The sequence below is a fragment of the Pelmatolapia mariae genome, linkage group LG15 (genome assembly GCF_036321145.2).
Source record: "Pelmatolapia mariae isolate MD_Pm_ZW linkage group LG15, Pm_UMD_F_2, whole genome shotgun sequence".
Classification (NCBI taxonomy): domain Eukaryota; kingdom Metazoa; phylum Chordata; class Actinopteri; order Cichliformes; family Cichlidae; genus Pelmatolapia; species Pelmatolapia mariae.
Window position 1 is genome coordinate 15,443,642 of NC_086240.1, and position 16,341 is coordinate 15,459,982.

Consider the following 16,341-nt stretch of genomic DNA (forward strand, 5'->3'; position numbering starts at 1 on the left):
TTCCTTTAAGCCATTGCCGAGTGCTTCTGGGGAATCAACTGATTAGTATGGTTCTCTGTCTTTACCTTACAATATAAACACCTTGAGAGGCTGGTTGTTGTGAATTGGTGTGGTACATAAACAAAAATGATTTAAATGTTCACACATGAATACACAGTGAGCAACCAGCTCATTATATCTACAAACAATTCTACATAACTCTTTCAATTCTTTACTGAATTGGTTCCAATCTTTTGTTCTTGTGAAAATTTCATACAGCAGTTATTATAGTTTTATGGTTATCTTTATATCGTTTTGAGTTTTTGTTTTAAATTCAGTTTATTTTCCCTTTCCAGAGTGGATTTTTTTTCATTATAAATGTTTAAATTTTGTTTAGTTTTTGTTAGTTTTAGTCTTTTTAATTGTTACTGTATGGAGAGCATGTGTCAGAGGCAAAGTCTAAGAAAATTTCAGGTAAAGTACAGGTATTACTGTAAAAATCTTCTGAAAGCAGGTGACTCATAGTGTGTCATAGTATTTACAGCAAACATGTTTTTCAATGACTCATTAGGACTCATTGTAATCAATGTTTTTAACAAACAGACAGGTAGGAAAAGTAGCGATGTTTCCCTTACATTTTTATTTTATTTTAGTTCGTTTTTCGAGTTCACAAAATCGTTTAAGTTAATTTTTTTTTCCCAAATTTCTTATTATTATTATCATTTTAGTTAACTAAAACGTTTTTTGTTTTTTTGTTTTTTACATCTAGTTTTAGTTTTAAGTTTAGTTTTGGTTAAATAGATTATTTTTTTATACAAAGCCAACAGGATCCTCACGCGATATGATATAGATAAAAAGATAGTTTTAAGGGTCAAACTACAGCAAGAATAAACAAATTACGGTTTTGCTTTTATTTCCTCCTACGGTAAGTTAATTTGTTAATTAACTTTTTGTTAATTTATTTGCTCTTACCCAGGGGTCTGACTTATGTACAGACTCCAGCGTATGAGCCCTGCCACCTGTTATCAGCTACAGTTAACGCGTGTTTTATTGGTGGGCGGGATTTGGACACCGTGACACCGGGAGAGGCTGGAAGTTCAATAAAAACACCTTCGCAGCTCCGGAGAAGAGCAAAGTGGACACCAGCTCAGCTGAAACATGCGGCTATCTTTGGCAGCTTCTTTATTTTTCTCTCTGGGATTAATACATCCGGTGTGGACGTCGGTAAGTCCTTTTTATCTTGTTCAAAGATCTCGCGCTCACCTTTCTCACTTCCTGAAGTTAACCGGGCTGCATTAGACTTTCGAGCAAGAGATGTTAATGTGTACATTTTCAGCTAAGAGTGTCTTGTGGTTTGTTTTTATTTTTAGGAAAAGTCAACTGAAGATAATACCAATTAAAGACCAGTTTCTGTCTTTTGTAGAGTCACGTGACTGCAAAAAACAATAGCACACACCTATTATCCACCATATTGTTATCAGTAGCAGTGATGAAGTAGTCCAATCCTTTTAGTCAAAGCTGAAATTCTTAACTATAAAAAATAACATAGAAATAATCAAAAGTATAAGGAGGCTTCTCGCTTGTTTATAATGGTGCATGGTGTAATGTAAAGGCCGTAAAAATCAGATTATTGTATCTGGAAAACAGGTTTCAATAAATTGTTCAACCCTACGAAACCGAAAATATTAATTAATTATACAAGAAAACATTTTTGAATCAGTCGAAATTTCTGTATGAGATATGGTTTGATCTTTTCATGTAAGCCTCGTTAAAAGGCAAACTTGTGTCTGCTTCAGGGTTTCGATTGGAGCCTTTAATCCTCCCTGAAACGTACATGATGTATGATCTATGAGGCCTGTTATTACTAAGGCTATAAGCTTAAGTTGGGTTAGCGTCACGACTCTGATTTGGCCTCCATAGCATTAGTTTTCTTCTTGTTCAACCATTCTGTTGTTGATTTACTTGTGTTCGTTGTGTCTGGTTTCAACATCCAGCCTCTCCTGACCTCAGGGCATATACACCTGCTGTGACACATGACTGAAAAAATGTTTTAAAGTGGTCTTAAAATTAATTATGATCTCAGTGATTGAAAGCCCTCCAGGCCCTGAGCACCTATTGTGCTTTAGCAGGATTGCAAGACTGGTTCTTATATAGTGCTTTTCTACTCCGGTTGAGCACTCAAAGATCTTCCTTCTATGTTTAGGTGTAGGCAATGGTCGGGAGCACTTTGGGGTTCAGTATCTTGCCCGATCACGCAGACAGGGATCAAACCATGAAACCTTCTGATTAGTAAACAGCTCCACTTCCTGAGCCACAGCCACCCACGATGTTATGTTGTTGTGGAGTTCCTTGTCCCCCCCCCCCCCCCCCCCTTTTTTTTTGCCAAAATGTTAAACTTTAGTGTCATTTCTCCATGAGCATTGTCATAATGGTGGTGTAGAGGCTTCAACAAGTATTTTTCTCATAACCTCGGGTTCTGTTTACCGCCTTCTTGAAGAGCTGGGAGAGCATCAAGGGTTCTGATTCCATCCATAATAATACTGTTTGTCATACTCAAGTCATTGAAAATGGTTTATTCGGTGAATGTTGTTCATGGTTCAACCAATTTTCTTGAGAAAAGCAAACTTTCCCAGTACAGACTCTGTATGGTGGGTCATGTTTGCAACCCACGTTCCATATCTCATCTCTAAAACTGGAACACATGAATTCAAGTAGCTTTTGGAGGCTGTGTTATGACTCAGTGGAGCCTCAGTTTATTGGCTTAGTATGACTGTGTTTGCCTGTAACTGTAACAGAGCACATTTTATTGGCGATAATGCAAAATACCGGTCAAAGAGTACACAAACTCTTTCTTGCAGCTGTAGAATGGCTTCCTTATGAGGCCTGTATCTGTTCATTACACATAAACAGCAGATTGTGTATATTTTATTGTACTTTGGGTTCTGAATTCACTGATTATGAGGACTAGACATTCCCATCTGATTGTTCTAGCTAAAAAATGTAACTAAATGTCACCTGTATTTATTATTACTCCCTGAAGTTGTATTTTGTTAAGTTTAATTACTTGCCAAATGGGTGGAGTTGTATTCCCGCTTAAAGTCATCTACTTGACACTACATGCCAGTAACAATCTAATCACTTGTGCCATTATGGGCTTGTCAGCCACAGTGTGTGTGTTTCAGGTTATTTATTTTTTTGTGGGACTTTGTATCCTTGACATGATTCATGTCTTTATTGGCTTCTTAAGGAAAGTACCTTCGTTAGCTTCCTTCACCTCTTGTATGTTTTCATATCTAACAATATAACAGGAAGCAGTCAGCATGTTTAAATACCCTCTTGTGTTTTTTTCCCATGATTAGCAGTCTGACTCTCCAGAGGACTTGGAGGGATCAGGCTATGACCTGGATGGTTCTGGTTCCGGTTCTGGAGATGGGTCAGAGGAGGGTAATTCTTCATCTATAAAATGTTAATGACCCATTTTACATAATGTACATGACCACTGTATGTTTCATCCTCTCTAACTGCACTCTTGCCAGGTGTAACTGAAGATCAGCACAACAGCAAAGATGGCAGAATTCTGGCAGAAACCAGAGACGAGACCAAGATTACTTTCCATGTATGACTTACTTCAATCAGTCCCATGATTTCTTCACCTGTTGATGTTGGTGGTGTAACAGGAAGTGATCGTGTGTAACTGTCTTGTCTTTTGCTTTAGGGCTTTTCAGACAAGACGTTTGGCAACACGCACAGGTCTGCAGCAGACGATGACTATGTTTTTGTAGCAAACAGCAGGAGCTACTTTGAGAATAGTGAATTCCTTGCAGGTACTTTGCAATATGGCACAATGAGAAAGCTATAAGCTGCGACTTTCTAGTACAGCTCACCTAGTTTTATGTTTACAGGTGTTATTGCAGGGGGATTAATGGGATTGGCTCTCGCAGCAACTGTGGCAGGAATATTAATCTACAAATGGCAGAAAAAAGAGGAGGAGGACCGATACAGTCTGGGCCCAGAGAAGGTTTTAGATCATAATTATCAGAAACCAAACAGGGAAAAAGTATTCCTTGTTTAACCACACCTGCATCTGATAACTGTAAAGCCGTTGTTTGATAAGTTGATGCTACTTGGGCAATTTATGTACCTCAAAGTCTACTGTAAATGCATACTTTACTCGTAGTCTCTGGAAGGAAGGTGGGGTTCATATTTCTCATGCACTTAAAGTGAAATATGTCTATTGTTGTTGAATGTATTTATATTTAAGATAAAACATGAAGGATTTTTTTAATCGATGATCTTCCAGGTGTCCGTCTTTTAAAAATAATTGTGATTCCTTCATCGTACACTGAGTAGCTGTAGCACTGGGGTCGTATCCTTTGAGTTTTGGGTGATGTGGGATTTTGTTACGATGTGTAATTTTAGTTGCCTTCAGTGTGTTTGGTTGAATGAAGGTAAAGCAAAGATGCACCGTTTAATATGTAATTAGTTATCATTATATGAAAGTTTCTGTTTAATTGTTTTGAAGAGGTAGCTTATTGTAGCATTTATATTTGCCTTTAAATGGGCAAAAAAAATATCTACTGCACTTCTAAAGAAAATGGAGTGAAGCAGGCCTGTCCACCAGACATTTTGACAAATCACAATGCAATAATAAAACACAAAAAAGCAGGCAAATTAACATTTTTCGTAGAAACCTGGCTACTCTGTCATGTTTTACAGGGATGGGTGAATAAATGAGAATCATTGTTAAGTTGCCAGAGAGTGATAATTAAAATTTCTGTAATGTGGTAACCATTGATAGGCAGGAAAATATCTGTCATTCACCATTACTTTAAGCTATGTGACCCATGTGATATGAGATATGAATTGAAGGGGCAGCTCATTTAAGAGTGCATAACACCGCTATAGCTGCTGTAATGCAACATGTTTTATGTTGCATATATGTATGTCTATTTTTCTATGTAATAATCAATAATAAAATAACTTTCTAACAATTAAAATCTGTTTTTTTTTTTAATGTTTTCTGTGCAGAGGTGGTTTCTTTGAACCACACAGTTTGCTTATGCGTGCATATGACTGAGAGTTTGTGCATTTTATTGCATGGTATGTGTTACTACTCAAAGATGATCAGAACTGCAGAGCCTTGTTTAAGTAAAAGGTTGTTTTATACACTGCAACCTGTAGGCTCAATACAAACTGAAAGGCTTTAAATTGTAATACCCTAATGGGTAAATATCATCTGTAAGATATTTTGTGTCATTGAGCTTTATTATTTGCAGCATGGTATTATTATTATTTTTTTGTTATTATTATCGGAGATATAAGAGCGACAGTGACAGTAGTGTGGTGTGCAGTAGTAGTGATTTAATTTAGAATGGAGATGGACAGACTGATGTTTTCAGATGACAGAGACCAGGTAAAAGAGAGGGTGGGAAGGTTGGGATTTGCTCTGGAGAAAAGAGGAATGACAGTCAGTAGAGGAAAGTCAGAATATGTCTTTGGAGGGGGAAGATGAAGGTAGATGAGTTTAAAAACCTGTGGTCAACCTTCCAAAGTGAAGAAAAGAACGCAGGCAGAATGGAGCGGGTGGAGATGTGCGTTAGGGATAGCAGCAAGTCTAAAAGGTAAGGTTTACAAGATGTTAGTGAAACCCGCTATCATGTATGGTTTGGAGACACTGGTAGGACTGACAAAAAACACGTGAGGTAGAGCTGGAGGTGGCAGAGTTGAACATGCTGAGAATTTCACTGAGTGATGAGGATGGGCAGGATCGGAAATATGTGCATCCGAGGGACAGCTCAGGTCGAGGAGTTTGGAGACAAAGTTAGAGAGGTGAGACTGAGATGGGTTGGAAATGTACAGAGGAAAGTTATTGGATTTTGAAGATAGAGCTGGCAGTTAGGAGGTTTATGGATATAGTGAACGAGGATATGCAGGGGTTGATATGGTAGAGGAGGATGCAAGGGGAAAAGGTGAGGTGTGTGCAGATGAAATACAAATAACAATTTATGAACATTTTTGCGTTGCGGAATATTCAGTAAAGTAAATCTATTTAGGCCTATTTAATATTTTTTTTATTTCTTTGCGGCCAATGGTTGAACCCTCTGTCAATCAAACCCTGGTGTCCCTGCCTTTTCCTGCCCGTCAGAGGGTTTGTTTTCATGCGCGCTGCGCGCAGGCCGTCAGGGAAGTGGTGGGCGTTCCTCCGCATTCGCTCGTTGACTGTTGATGCTGAGAAGAATTTCTCCTCCGCAATCAGCTCTTCAGATGTTTCTCCCTACGCTTGTAGAGGACATGCATCATTTTAAACCCAGTCGAGACAGACTGTACACCACCAGGTGTTGCGGATGTTGCCACGTCCGAACGGGGACGATCATCCTGGGAACATGGTACATGGTACGTACTGTGGTTCGCAATGATAGGGGTCAGTAAGCTAACGTTAGCTAGCACTTTACCAGTTCCGTTAAGTTCCCCAAAGTAGGAAGTTATGCAACGAAGGATGTTAATACAAGGTGAAAATGGCTCTGAGAATTTGTTGCAATAGTTTTTAGGGACTAAAATATGAAGTAGCTGTTACTCTGGACTCTTTATTCGTCGAGTTAATTATAACAGAAAGCTAGGGTTAGCAATAACCCGCTACCGCTGTCATGTCGGATTTTGCTTTCTGTTAGTCTCAAACTCGCACAAGTTTGAAAAAAATTCGGTTAGAAAACTAAAACAGAGAAAACGTAGTGGTTCATCATTTTTTTCGAAGTCATCAGCAGCTGGTTGGTTATTATGCGTATTAAAATACATGAAATTTGACTTGCGTAGCTGACATTTCGCTAACTTGCTAACATAGCGGTTATCAAATAGTGGCCATAATAAGATTTACAACCCAAAAAAGCAAAAACGCGCAATTAACACAATAACTACTTATTGTGTCTCACATATGTGGTGATGGTGATGGCAGTTCTATTAAAGTAGTCAAAAGTAAAGTAATTGGGCATGCCCACGTAGCTAAGGTTAGCTAACTGTTTTTTGCGCATCTTGTTGCTGCAGCTCTGCTGGCTGGTTAGAGTTAAATTGCTCACTGAATTAATCCCCTTTTCCTTTGCCCACATCACGTAGCAGATGTTGCATGCTTTGGTTGCGTATGTAAATCCCGATTTGCTTTTTTTATCCCCCTGCAGCTGCACAAAATTTGCCTGGTTTAAACACGTGAACTGCGACTCCCAAATCACTCGGTCGTGTCCATAATGCTCTCTACTGCAGTCGGATAAATGAATAACAGTCGTAATCGACCGGGGTGTCATTTTTACATTATTAAATCCCACCGTTACAACGTATCAGATGAATACGGAATACGGTCTGGTAGATAAATAAATACTAGCAGTTACACACATTATACCAAGCTTATTTTCTCAAATTAATATCCATAAATACTTTGATGGAGTTTATAAAGTTAAGCCCTCCACTCTTTCCTTTGTTGTTTTGTTATTGTATTTGGGGGTTTTTTGTTCGCTCATTTTTAACCCAGCTCAAGCCGTACATGTGTATGTTTGGTATTGCTCACTATTTCGGGTGGGTGATATAGCCTCAATATTACGTCGCAGCATTTCAAGAAAATTTGCAAAATTTGCAATAATTATGTTTCTGACAATATAGAAAAAAATACTAAACAGTGTGTTTTTTTTTTTAATATTTGCAGACAGCTGCATTTGTAAGTTGATGACCCAGTTCCTAATTTAAGGTGTGAATCAAATAAAACAAGACGCAAACAGCAGGATTATAGTTCAACAGTTGTAATATATCTGGTGACAGCATAAATCAAATGTCAGCACAAAAGTAGTCCAGATAGTTTTCTCTTGGGATATTTCAAGTACAAATAGAAAATGTCTGCTTAACACTTTAGTTTAAATAAAGTAGTTTAACCTTGTAATACTACAGGAGCTGTACGATATTGTCACCAAAAAAAAAATCTACCTGAGATGTTGTATCTTGGCTTGAGCTTTTTAACCAGCTGTTGAAGCCCCACTACAAGGTAACCACACGAGTAATTTCCAGCCACTGTTTGCTCTTCCTGTAATGTGTAGTGCATCTAACAAGTTGCAGTGCTGCTTGGTGGAGTCATTTGTTTATATTTATGTTGAACTTTACCAGCTGTTAGTATCTCCTCCTCTCCAGAAATTTGATTCTGTTCATTTGGATTTTAGTAGGTGAAATGTTTAGTCACTCATCCAAGTGAGTGGATATTATTCAGCCTTACCTGGATGATTAAGCTTGCATCAAGACATATCTCCTGCCTTGTAGCCTGGTTGTACTCGACTGTGTATTTTTTATTTTTTAAATAAGTGTGTTGTTTCCACCTTTAGCAGGACCATTTTTTCTAGCATATTTTGTAAAGTACTGCACTTTGTTGGAGGATGTTGAAGTAGCTTCCTTTTTAAGTAATAAATTATCATTGGAGGCTGACCCGAGGCTCTTGCTTTCATGCTCAAGCTTGTCTCCTTGTTGCACACTGGAGAACTTTAACACATGATGTTGCTATAGCAGTGATATTGTGATATGACACTTTTATATGGTATAAATTATCATGGCTGTTATAATATGGCACAGCCCTACTCACTGTGCATTCAGACAGCGCTACACAACAGCAGACTCTGTAATTTTCTATACAGAGTATGTACTAACATAGTCTTTAATGTGGTTTAGGCGTCTCAGGCTTGTTTGTTGTTACCATTAATGTAAAAAGCGGAAGTAGAGTTACTGAGAGAGGCGAAATGAAGACGTACCTACTAGCTGGGGACTTTATTATAGTTGATGCAGCATGGTGGTGCAGCGGTTAACAGTGTTGCTTCAGCCAGAAGGTTCCTGTTCTGAATCTGCTGGCCAGCTGGGGCTTTTCTGTGTTTAGTTTGCAAGTTGTCCTTTTGCCCGTTTGGATTTTCTCCAGGTGTACAGACTTCCTCCTAGAGTCATGCACGTTAGGTTAACGGATCCTAAATTGCATGCATGCTGGTGTCAGCAATGATAGAATGATTTAAACTAAATATTCACCTCTTTGCCAGTAATTTTGATCTAGAAAATTTAAATATTGTGTCTCAGATGTGTCAGAGTCACTTAGTCATGGCGATACATATGTGGTCACATTTAGTAAGGAAACATTAACTGCAAGTAAAGATAGCTGGTAGTACTAATTGGTAAGCTAGTGTCAGACATTACAGATTTTAATTATTGAAAAGTGTACTTAGTTTTTTGTAGTGTTTCTTTTTTAACAATTTTGAACTGTTTCTGTTTAAATTGTGCTACTTTAGAGTGTTTGGGGATGTTTTTTTACTTTCAAGCTACAATTTTCTCAAGTGCTTATCCAGCTGGGGCTCCCAGTTTTCAAATAGCAGGTGGAGTTTATAAAAACAGGTTGCAGGTCCATGATAAAGTCAATCTAGTTGAAAGTGACTTTGATCACTTTAAGATAAGGAGAGTGTTTTCCTGTTTCACTGTCCACAAATGAGTCACCAAAAACATTCTTAAAATAGTGTTTGGTTTAACCTGTCAGTATGTGGGCTGGTTTTTCAAAGGCACCGGGTCAGAACTGGTCCCGTGGCCCATTTGTGGGAAGTCAATAATGGTGTGTAGCAGTGATTAATTCGGGCATCTACGTTTGGCATAAAAATGATTTTTCAAGCAGACGATATCAAAGGAGAATTTGAAGGCTACATAACAGAGACCCAGTGTAGGTTTTATTTATGTCAGTGAGTAATTGGAGCATAAGTTGAAGGGCACAGGTGTAAGGGGGCTTCCAGATTAGGTTCACTTAATATCTTTGGGCTTAAACAGTATGTGCTAGAATCCTAATTTTTGAAAGCATTCAAAGAAAACAAAAACAGAACAGTTTCTGAAAGATATTGTTGTGCCTTCTTGAATCATGGAACAAGATGAATACCCAGATAAGGCAAAGAAGAAGGAGGTTTTGCAATCTTGTTGTGATCTTTATCTGATCATACAAGTTTACTTCTCTTCCTTTTACGTAACCAGTGGTTTCAGTTGATCTTTTTCAACAATATACTTGTTGCTGTGCCTTTCAGCTTCAGTGTTGCCATGTTTCTGGAATCTAAAATGTGTCCTGGTAATTGTATGTTCATCTACTTTTGGTAAAGGAATACATATCTATGTATTTTAAAGCCCATTTTAACCTTCTCTTTCCTCCACTCAGGTAGTGAACCTGTTGATGGGCATTCTGCTCACTGTCGCTGTGACCCACCCAGAGAACGTCCCCACTATCGACCTGCAGTATGAGGTCATTGACCACTATTTTGCTTCTGACCGGATGTCTGGTAAGTAAAAACAAATTGTCATAAAACTAATTTCATAACAAAAAAAACTGGATTGTATTCTGGTTAGTGGATCATACACCAGTATTAACTTTCAAAGGTTGGTCTTTGAATCGTGCTGTGTCCTATGACAGTAAGGGCTTGTGCTCTGAGGTAGAATGAGTGAAACATTAGTTCACTCCATTGGAATAAATAGTGGAGCCATGCCTTTTCTTTTCAGTGCTTTCCACTAACTCATGAGTCGCTGTTATTCTGTGGTTGATCATGTGATTCATTTTCCACTGGGAGATCAGCTCCACACTGACTGCAAAACAAAATTCACAAGGACAGCAAAACACTGTTAAGTTGTTTACGTGTCATCTTAAAATGTAGTTTGGGGTGTGGTGCCACTGGTGCTACTTCCTTTGTGACTCCTTGAGGATTTATGTTTGTTTAGATATTTGTGTGTGCGCGCGATGGGGCAGGGCTGGCAGGACTGAGTGCGCGTTCTGTTTAGCTGGCAGTTGTTTTGTTGGTTGGCTTGGTGAAGGCCTCTTCATTTTTCTAAAACAGTGACTCAGCGAGAGAGGAGGGGCCACATTGGCCATGGGGTGACCTTCCCATAACAGGCTTGTGGCAGCACACAGGACCTTGGAGGATGTCCACTGCTTGCAAAGGCAATCTTAATATTCAGATGGGTTAAGTTGTTAAAAGTCGTGGCCATTAGGGCAGCTTCATCAGCCTCCCACTCATTCAGCAGTTGAAGTCATTTTAAAAAGTTGTGCAGCTGATAGAAAGAACAGGTGAAAGTGGCTCTGTGGGTTTGAGGTTAAGGTCATTTCTTTAAATACTCCTTTTAGATATGCTGGTATAAATAGGAAATCCTGTGTTAATAATACCGGAATTATGAGTTGATGAAATTTTAGTTGTTCGTCTTCCTGCTTTAAAAAATATATTATAATATATTATTGCGGTGCGTGCATTTGCCCCTATCAAATTTATTTTTCTTGAGCGGCAGTCCCCTGTCAGGTTCATGCATCAGTGAACATGTTGTTCTGCCTGAGCTACTGAATAACGGAAGATTTTGTCTGGACCGCATTGCTGTAGTTGCTCTCTCACAGCATCTCCAGTGCAACAGGCAGAACAGTTGAGTATGAGAGAGACTGAGTAAGTGATGGGGAGAGAGAGGAGGATATGAAAGGCAGACCTTTTAATTATCCCAGACTGAGTTTCATTACGTCTTTACTGACTGAAAGCGAGAGGCTTAATGCTCCCCAGAGCTGGCCTTTAAAATGGAGTGAGCTGGAAAGAGAGGATCCCTGGAGACTGTTCACTTAACACTGTAGCTGCCTCAAAGACCACAGGCAAAAATCCATTCTTCCTCACTTACTGTATGTTTAACAATAAAGCCAGTGCTGTAGTAAAATGTAGTAAAATCTTTAACTGTATTCATTCAGTGTATTCCTTCTGTCTTTTTCTCATACAGAAAATGCCTGTGTTGGATTTGCCATCTCTCTCTTGATGCTCACTATCAGTGCCATGATGGTGTACGGCGCTATTACTGTAAGTGTGCACTGTAAATAATCATTTTTTTCTTTTTAAATCTCTTTGACAGCGTGTTATATAGTGTTGTCGTTTTTTTTTTTAATGCAAAAATGTAATTCCAAATGTCATGTTTAAAAGTGTAAAAGAAAAAGAAGCAGGATAAGAGGTAACCAAGGGAGAAAACACGCCAAATAGCCCTGATGTCATGGGGCTGAAGCATACAATACTGTGATCTTACTGCCTGTCGTCTTTACCTCACAGGCTTGCCTGATGGCATCAAGACTGACAGGTTTGATAGCGTTTTGACGTGGACCTGTATTTAGCTGCTAGTATGGATGACTGCACAGTTAAAAGTATGACACCCATCTGCAGGCTGGGTATACTGTGCATGCTGATTGCTGTGCAGGTAGAAATCCAGAGACAAATGTGGCAGATACCCTTTTCCACTGTAGTATACCAGGTACCCCTTTTAGATCTCTCCCCCCCCCCCCCCCCAAAATTATAATAAGTATTTAATTATAGTGTACCAAATCCAATTTCCTACTTAATGTTAGCAGTGAAGAAGATTTTTGTCAGAACCTGAGTACACTGTGCTTTGGTAGAAAGAAAATGTATCAGAAAGGACTGTTTTGCTGATTTAAACCTTCTCTCTATATATTTGTGATAATGCCTGTTTATATCCATGGGTGCTCATTGTTAGCTGTTTGTGTTTGTTTACCTCAAAGCACATCTGATATCTCAATCTGAGCAGTGGAAAATCTCAGAATCATTAAGTTTAAAACTTGGAAGAAGACTTCTTAAAAAATGAGTAGTGCACCCACAGCTGTAAGATTCGTAGATCTAAATAAACCCTAAACATATTAATGTTATCTTAATTAAGACAAGTGTTTAGAGATAAGGTTTGAATCTGCACTATGGTTCTTCCAAAATTATAAAAGACCTGCCCAAGTGATGCATTTTTTTAAATCATGTTTCTTTTTTTCTTTCTTTCTTTCCTTTCTTTTTTTTTTTTTTTTTAGCATCGTGAGGGCTGGCTCATCCCATTTTTCTGCTACCAGCTGTTTGACTTTGCTCTGAGCTGCCTGGTGGCCATCAGTTCTCTCACGTACCTACCCAGGATCAGAGACTACCTGGACCAGCTGGTCAGTTCAAAGTCCGATGTTGTTTTTCACAATATCTCAATCTGACTACACCCTTTCCATTTATGACAGTATCTTTACAACTTCTCACTTGGCCCTCATCCAGTATCGCCCTCTTTGCTCTCTCTAAAGATTTAGTGATTCACACCATGCCCAGCCGCAAACTGAGATTTCGGACACTTATTAGTCACCATTTTCCATAAGTGCTGTTGCATAAATGTAAAAGTTGTTAAGAAGGTAGTGTACTTTTGTGTCACACTGGAAGTCTCATGGACACTTCAGCGTATAAATGTAACTGGCTCTCTTGCACAGTCTGTCTTTTAACCTGTCTTCCTCCCGTCACCCCCAACCAGTCGCGGCAGATGGCTGTCACTCCATGAGGTCCTGTTTAAAAGGGGGTTTTTCCTCCCCACTGTCGCCAAGTGCCTGAAGAGGAGCGTTGTTTGATTTTTCTCTCCATTATTGTAGCGTCTTTACCTTACCATATAAAGTGCCTTGAGGCATCTGTTTTTGTGATTTGGTGCTATATAAATAAAGCTGAGTAAATGTGCACATTTATACATCAAACACTCAATTAGTAAACAGTCAGTATTTATAGGCAGTCCTTTCAGATGCAGCCATGACCAATGAAGCAACAGTCAACAGTCGTCGTATCCACAACCTAAGCTTTTCATGCGTCTAACGATAATAAGAAAGAGAATTCTGATTTTACCATATGATTTATCTCTACACATACAGAGATTATTTCCTAGAGGGAAAAAAATGTAAGAAAACAGATGAGCTCATTGTTATTCTTTCAGTAAGGGTGCTTCAGAAGAAAAAAAAGAAAACGATAGTAGTCTTTTTACATTTCGAGTGTGGAAGTGCTGACAGTAAAGTGAGTAAGAATCAACATTTTGTCTCCTTTTCTTCCTCAGCCGGATTTCCCATACAAGGATAACCTCCTCTATATGAACTCCAGCTGCCTGCTGCTTGTTGTGCTGGTCTTCTTTGCCTTCCTCATCATTCTCAAGGTGAATCTATCAATTATTCACAGTCAGACATAGTTATATTAGTATGTTTGTTTGGTTTTGGCATATGTGTTCATTTAGGAGGAGGAGACGGGAAGCTGTCGACTGTAACGATACAAATAGTTTTCCCTCTGCTTTCCAGGCTTATTTGATCAACTGTGTGTGGAATTGCTACAAGTATATTAACAACAGGAACATGCCAGAAATCGCTGTGTACCCTGCCTTTGAAACCCCTCCCCAGGTATGCAAGCCACCTCAGCATCTATAAACAGAAAGTATTGAGACACTGGCATCGTGATGCTGTAGTTGAGGCAGCAGGTGACACAGTGTCTCCACAGTGAAAGCTGACCTGAGAGGATAGTCTCACTCCAGATATTCTTTACGCCATCTTTAAAGAAACATTATTAGTTTATTAGTTATAAAACGTCTTATTTAGGTTACACTAAAACTTGCTTCTACTATGGTAAAAATTAATTCATAACTCAGGCTAAAATTAACAATATAAATGATTTAGTTTGCCAGTTCTCAGTTATTAGACTGAAAATGTGTCTGGAGACAAACAGAAGTTGCCAGCATTCACATTTAAAAAGCTCCGATTCACTTTGTGCATTTTCCTTTATTTTTAATCAAGTTTCAGAATAATTTCAAACTAATTTTAACTTCACTGGTTCTGCTCTGCTCAGAATGTGCTGAATACTGCAGATGGCCCAGAGTTCTGATGTCATCACAGCTTAATTTCATTTATTGATGTTGAATTCAACAAAGGAATTGAGAGTCACAAAACATGACTCTCAATTCCTTTGTTCAGAGACATTGCTGTTTATTACAGAGACTCTGCTTGGTTGGGTTTTTGGTTTCATGTTGTTTTTTCCCCCGTCCCTGTACATTGAGCCCTCACTACTTTAAATGTTTCTCTCTCTTCTTTAGTACATCTTGCCTACTTACGAGATGGCCATGAAGATGCCAGAGAAGGAGCCGCCTCCTCCTTACATGCCAGCCTAAGCACCAGCCCTGTTGCCAAAACACACACGCACACGCACACACAGCCATCATATGCATTCCTTCTTGCCCTCACCTCATCCCCGACCCCTCTGACCTGTTGTGTAAGTGTAAGACCACTGAAAATGTTTAGTTCAACCCTCCCACCTGCCCTCAGCCGCTGTATTTCTATAGTGTCTATAGAGCGTTCTGGAGATGAGAGGAGAAAGGTGGCAAATGAGAGCATGACTGAAAATAGATGAATGAATGTGTTTAAAAAGAGGCACAATTGTATCCCTGTCCCACCCCCAACTTCTGCCAACATTTTTTTTGGTGTCTTAGTAAAAGGGATATATGTGAAAGTTAAACTGCTTGAAATGCTCTTATCAATCCAGCACATCTCATTAATAGATTGATATATGAAGTTTAAAAGAAAAACAAACCGACAATCCACTTATTATAGCACTTATTGTTGCATTGTGTTACAGTTTTCCCCTCAATCATTAAGAAGTAAATGATTCTATCTCAGTCTTGAATGGAGTCTGTAGCATTTTTTTGTCTGTTATTTATTTAGCTTCACTGTAATTAAGTTTTACCCCCACCTTAGACATCATCACCACTCTCTGCTGCCCCTATGTGTTGGCTAAGGTAGTAAACTGTGTTCCAGCTAAGATAGACAGTGTGAGGGCAGAGTGCACTGATGGTGGATCATTTTCTCTGCTTTTTTTTTTTTTTTTTTTTACTTTTACCTGGTACCTGTAGAAAATGGCTAGTCTTGTGAAAATTAGTTGTTGCATGCTTATCGGCAAACCTTACCCTCGTTCCTATATTGGTCATATGATTTATCCTAGTAGAAATACATTTGACTTCAATAAACCTTTCAAAACTATTACATCTTAGTTCTCGTGTTTTTTTTCTCATTATAAATAAACTGAAGGAAAATCGAGAGATATTAAAAACAAGGAGCTCTCACTACAAGTCTTGAATTAGCGTTAAGGACGAAAAAAAACACCACATGGTCTCATAGACTCATATGCTGGTGATTGATAATACTCATACGCCATCTAGTGTCAGCAGGTAGTAATACAGTTAGTGTTTAGGGACGACCTCAACCCAGCCCTTATTTCTTTATTTTGTTTCCAAGTAGCCAGACTTTCTTTTAATTTTTGAAAGTGGTCTTAAACAGTAATTCTTCAGAATTTTTTAAGGTAATGTGTTATTGTCTATAACTCCACAGGTTTTATATTAAGTTATTCAAACTCTGGACTTTGTTGGTAGAGTGTATTTCAGACAGCATGTTTAGATCAACAAAATCACATATTTACCACTTTATTGTCCGAAATGTTTTTCATTATGGTAAAACAAGATTTGCATATTTGCAGCACTGTTGCAAAAAATTGA

The 16,341-nt window shown here is 38.6% G+C and overlaps 2 protein-coding genes across 2 annotated transcripts; both read left to right on the plus strand.

The window, feature by feature from the left end:
• Positions 1-1,120: 1,120 nt before the first annotated feature.
• Positions 1,121-4,920, plus strand: LOC134643694 (syndecan-1-like). The gene is made up of 5 exons (XM_063496196.1): positions 1,121-1,203; positions 3,339-3,423; positions 3,516-3,595; positions 3,695-3,803; positions 3,882-4,920. Exons 1-5 carry the CDS (start codon positions 1,138-1,140, stop codon positions 4,049-4,051), a joined length of 510 nt encoding a protein of 169 aa, XP_063352266.1. The 5' UTR covers positions 1,121-1,137; the 3' UTR covers positions 4,052-4,920.
• Positions 4,921-6,148: 1,228 nt separating this feature from the next.
• On the plus strand, positions 6,149-15,829 carry laptm4a (lysosomal protein transmembrane 4 alpha). Its single transcript, XM_063495860.1, has 7 exons — positions 6,149-6,372; positions 10,172-10,292; positions 11,755-11,831; positions 12,833-12,955; positions 13,870-13,965; positions 14,105-14,203; positions 14,890-15,829. Exons 1-7 carry the CDS (start codon positions 6,205-6,207, stop codon positions 14,962-14,964), a joined length of 759 nt encoding a protein of 252 aa, XP_063351930.1. The 5' UTR covers positions 6,149-6,204; the 3' UTR covers positions 14,965-15,829.
• Positions 15,830-16,341: the final 512 nt, after the last annotated feature.